We start from the raw sequence: 4,831 nt of genomic DNA on the forward strand, positions 1-4,831 counted from the left end.
AGTGGTGGCTGCTCGAGCTCACCGAGCCAAAAAGCCAAACACCAATTTCTGCCTAATGCAAATGCCGATTCCTCATATTCACATTACATAATTGAGATTAAATTGTTACAAACAATAATGTCACCCTAACAAATGGATCATTATTAATCAATAATTAGGTATGACTTTGTTATGAGTGATTAAAACGTATTTCAAACCTCTGTATGCACCATAATTGCCCAAATTACCTTCTCGGTCGACTTTTTTTTAATTGTGTGATTTTGAAAGTAAAATTTGTTGCCGCGACAAGATTATTTTTTTCATATTTGTTACAATCTGAAAAAAATCCATTGTTTCACTCGTTTTTAAGCCTTGCCCACTTTCTGTGTGGGGATTCTGATTGGCTGTATCTGAGCGCGGATGCCGTCATCGCTCGGAATGCTCATTCATCTGTGTACTTGGGCGTTGGACTCCGCATCTTATTAGCAACAAGGGAAATTTCTCCATTTTCCACCCTGTCTCCAGCGAAAGCCACAAATCTGGGATTTTTTTATTACTTCTCTTCAGTTGGCAGGTTTTCTGACATTTTCTTCACTGCGACTGGACTTTGATTGCTTCTCCAGTAAACTTTTCAAAGAGGAACCTTCGCAAAGAGCTTGCATTTAAAAAAGAGGCTAGTGGTCTTTGTTCGTTTTTTGGATCTGTTGAGTTTCTTTGTTGGAGCGAAAGCATGGGAGCGCAATTCTCCAAGACAGCTGCAAATGGCGAAACCGCGGTTGAAAAGCCTGGAGAGGCTGCCGCTTCACCAACCAAGACCAATGGACAGGTAATTGCGTTTGTTAAATTAAATAATATATATACGGTTGGTTTGCGTAAAAGTTTTCTCTGCGTTATTGTGGGCACTTACGGAGACGCACGCCGGGCTGTTGGAGCAAACGACCACGATGGGAAAACATTGATTCACAAGATTACATGTTCTATATAAATCAGTACTATTTGATCATTGAGTTGAAATGTAATTTCAAAAAAATATATTAAGTCAAAATGATTTGGATAATTATGTGCATACAAATAATGCTGTAAATTAAACTCGTTTTCATTGATTCATTTACGATGTGGGGATTTCCACACCGTTGAAATCCACAGCCTTTGTTTGAAATGTCTGATTGTGAGACATTGGGAATTGTTATCACATTGTAGGGTCGGTCCATAGGTGGCCATGAATTGTTAAATGGCAATTGGATCGATAATATCTGGAATCAAAATCATATTTAAAACTGAACACACATGTAGTAACTTGATGCTATCGGTAAGTGAATGGGGGAGATGCACGACGCCAACAATGGCTTGCCACGGTCTAGCTAACATCACCTCGCCTTTTGTTACAGATGCTCGTGTAGAGAACAGGGATGGTTACTATGACACTGAAGGCAGCGGAGCCACATTCGAATAATGCGCCCGTCCTGTAGGTCTTATAATAAGTGTTGGAAAGGGTGGTGTTTATGAACGCGATATTGCAACAAAAAAATGATTGTTTGAAGGTTCTGTGTAGTTTTTGAGATATCCATCCAGACGTTGCTCTGCGTAGTCGGGTGTATTAATGAGCATCTGCTGTTTTAATGAGCAGCTGCTTTGCGTTGGTGCTTCGGTATTGGAGAGACTGGCAGAGGCGCATCGCCCCCTAGTGAAACACCCGAAACATTGCCTCCGTCATTGCTAGAATCAGCTCATTCTCGCTTGTGATTAGTGGGGAAATGTTTCAATCACGAATCACAAAAAAAATGTTGAATTTTAACTCAAAGTAATTACCGCCGTACGTGCCTAAAATCCCAGTGATACTAAACAGGTAAAAACTTGAGATGAGGCTATATGTTTGTCTCAGTTGAATTTGTGGTGTCTACTGCCCCTTGTGTAACTGTGGCAGTGGTCCACGCCACACACTATATTTCCACGTTTGTTACTGGTATGATAAGACTTTAATTTCTCTTTAGGAAAATGGCCATGTGAAAGTGAATGGGGATGCCTCTCCTGCAGCTGCCGAGGCAGGCAAGGAGGTGCAGGCCAATGGCAGCACCACAGCTGAGGAGGCTCCAAAAGAGGAGGCTGCGCCTGCAGAAGTGGCGGCAGTAGATGGGGTGAAGACAGAGAATGCAGAGACTGTGTCTCCAGCAGCCGAGGGTGAGGCCACCAAGCCGGAGGGAGCCACGGCTTCAACCAGCAACGAGACCCCCAAAAAGAAGAAGAAGCGCTTCTCATTCAAAAAGTCCTTCAAGCTCAGTGGCTTCTCCTTCAAGAAAACCAAAAAGGAGACTGGCGATGGGGCAGAGGGTGAGGAGGCTGCTGCGTCCACTGAGGAGGCAAAGGCTGAGACAGCCGAGGCCTCAGAGGTCACGGCAGAGGTTGAGGAGGCCAAGCCTGCTGAGGGAGAGGCTGCACCTGCTGCTGCTGAGGAGGAGACCAAGGAAGCAGCTAGCCCTGCAGAGGCCAAGCCTGAGGAAACAGCAGCCCCTGCTGAGGAGGCCAGGGTAGCCCAAGCCACTGAGGAGCCAAAGGCAGAAGAAAAGCCAGCTGAGCCTGCTGCTGCAGAGGAAGCACCCATCTCGGAGGAGGCTGCACCTGCAACAGAGGCTGCTGCATCCAGTCCAGAAGCCCCCATTACTGCAGAGGCCGCTCTTGAGTAAAGCTGGAAACTCAGAGCAAAACAGAATAAATTAAAAAGGAGAAAAAAAGATAATCAAAGAACATTTCCCTGTTTGTATGTTGGAGTGGTGCCAGTTGATGGCTTTGGAGAACTTGTCTACAACCAGGGATATTTTAAAGCTTTCCTTTTTTTGGTTTTCCCTTCCCCCTCCACAAAACCTATCTCGGTCCATTGTTACTACCATTCCAACGGGCAGAGGTGGGTGGCTTAAATGTAAAACTACAGAAAAATACATCCACGCTCTGCCATATATTTTTTGCATCAGTATTAAATGTTTTGTTTTTGCATTTTTATACAAAATGTAAACTTGTCAAAATGTATGGACATCCCCATGGTATGAAGGAGGTGGGGGAAAGTTGAGTTGTAAATGAAGGGGATTTTGGGGTGGGCAGGGGATGGAATAGAAGGTGACACTATTGTGCCACAGACTGATGTAAAGAGTAATCTTTAAAAAATTGAAAGAAATGACCAACACCTGTGTACCATGAGAGTACCATGCGATTTACAACACTAAGTCATTTTTACTATGAGACAAAATATTAAATTCCCAGAGCTAGGTTTAGGAAGTCATTTAAAACAAATCATAGGAGCTTTTCACTTCTCATTAGCTGTACCAGTCAGTGATTCAGTAGAAATACAAGTTGTATAGGCTTTATTGTTTATTGCTGGTTTTATGACCTTAATAAAGTGTAAGTATGTATAGGCGGGGTGTTTTTAACTGTGATTATTGTACAAATGAAATCTTGATCTCAAGAAGCACATGAAGTTTGCAGCTCTTTTTCCACCCGCTCATTTTTGTAAGATAACGAAAACAAATTCATCCTGGAAGACCTTTTAAGCAATTTTGAACTCAACCAAGCTGTGATAAGTGGAATGGTTACTGTTTATATACTGTGGTATGTTTTGATTACAGCAGACAATGCTTTTCAGTGGTCTTTGACGGATTAAGGAATCTCTATCAGATGCAATGTTTGTGTAGCATCTTGTCTCTTTCTTTTCTTTTGTAAATACTGGAGAAGGTTTTACCAATTTGACTTAGAGATGGAATGTAACTTTGCTTACAAAAATTGCTATTAAACTCCTGCTTAAGGTGTTCTAATTTTCTGTGAGCACACTAAAAGCAAAAATAAATGTGAATAAAATTTGTGCAGCATCTGTGTTTTCATTTAACCAATTTCTGTTCAGTTAACTGTAAAGATGGAGGTTCAACAGCTAAGTGAAGACTTGTCATCATTGGATACAAGTGTGTTAACAGTAGTGTATTCAGGCTAAATGCCTTTTCTACATACTCAAACGTTTAGGTATGTTTGCAAAAGCACCTTGCCTTAAGCAACAACACCGAGATGGTTTTGCTGATCAAAGCCAGTGTCAATGCCCCTCAGTCATATACAAAAGTCCAACATGGACTCCTCAATGGTTTGGCCAAATCTATTTAATCTCACATTATTACAACTAACATAAACTAGGTCTAACTTGTCTTGGTCTAAGCCTTTTAAAATCAAGTATGGACCTGAATACAGTGCCTTTGGAAAGTATTCAGACCCCTTGACTTTCTCCACACTTGATTGTTACAGCCTTATTCTAACATTGATTAAATTAATTGTTTTCCTCATTAATCTACACCCCCCAAAAACAGGGTTTTAGCTTATTTATAAAAAATACAACTTACAGACACTTTGCTATGAGACTTGAAATTGAGCTCATGTGCATCCTGTTTCCATTGATCATCCTTGAACTGTTTCTACAACGATTGGAGTCCACCTGTGGTAAATACAATTGATTGAACATGATTTGGAAAGGCAGACACCTGTCTATGTAAGTTCCCACAGTTGACACTGCATGCCAAAGTAAAAACCAAGAAATAACGTTGAAGGAATCGTCCATAGAGCTCAGAAACAGGATTGTGTCGAGGCACAGATCTGGGGAAGGCTAGCAAAAAAAATTATGTAGCATTGAAGAACACAGTGGCCTCTAACATTCTTAAATGGAAGAAGTTTGGAACCACCAAGACTTTACCTAGAGCTGTCCACCCGGCCAAACTGAGCAATTGGGGGTGAAGGGCCTTGAGCTCCAGAGTTCCTCTGTAGAGATGGGAGAACCTTCCAGAAGGACAACCATCTCTGCAGGACTCCACCAATCATACAAGATTCT

General features: G+C 41.9%; 2 protein-coding genes across 2 annotated transcripts; both read left to right on the plus strand.

The window, feature by feature from the left end:
* The first annotated feature begins 426 nt into the window (after positions 1–426).
* On the plus strand, positions 427–3,826 carry LOC118398745 (myristoylated alanine-rich C-kinase substrate-like). Its single transcript, XM_035794402.2, has 2 exons — positions 427–805; positions 1,971–3,826. The coding sequence occupies exons 1-2, from the start codon at positions 710–712 to the stop codon at positions 2,658–2,660; spliced, it is 786 nt and encodes a 261-aa protein (XP_035650295.1). The 5' UTR covers positions 427–709; the 3' UTR covers positions 2,661–3,826.
* On the plus strand, positions 710–2,660 carry LOC127909064 (myristoylated alanine-rich C-kinase substrate-like). The gene is made up of 2 exons (XM_052468957.1): positions 710–805; positions 1,971–2,660. Exons 1-2 carry the CDS (start codon positions 710–712, stop codon positions 2,658–2,660), a joined length of 786 nt encoding a protein of 261 aa, XP_052324917.1.
* Positions 3,827–4,831: the final 1,005 nt, after the last annotated feature.

The sequence above is a fragment of the Oncorhynchus keta genome, chromosome 19, assembly GCF_023373465.1.
Source record: "Oncorhynchus keta strain PuntledgeMale-10-30-2019 chromosome 19, Oket_V2, whole genome shotgun sequence".
In the NCBI taxonomy this organism is placed as follows: domain Eukaryota; kingdom Metazoa; phylum Chordata; class Actinopteri; order Salmoniformes; family Salmonidae; genus Oncorhynchus; species Oncorhynchus keta.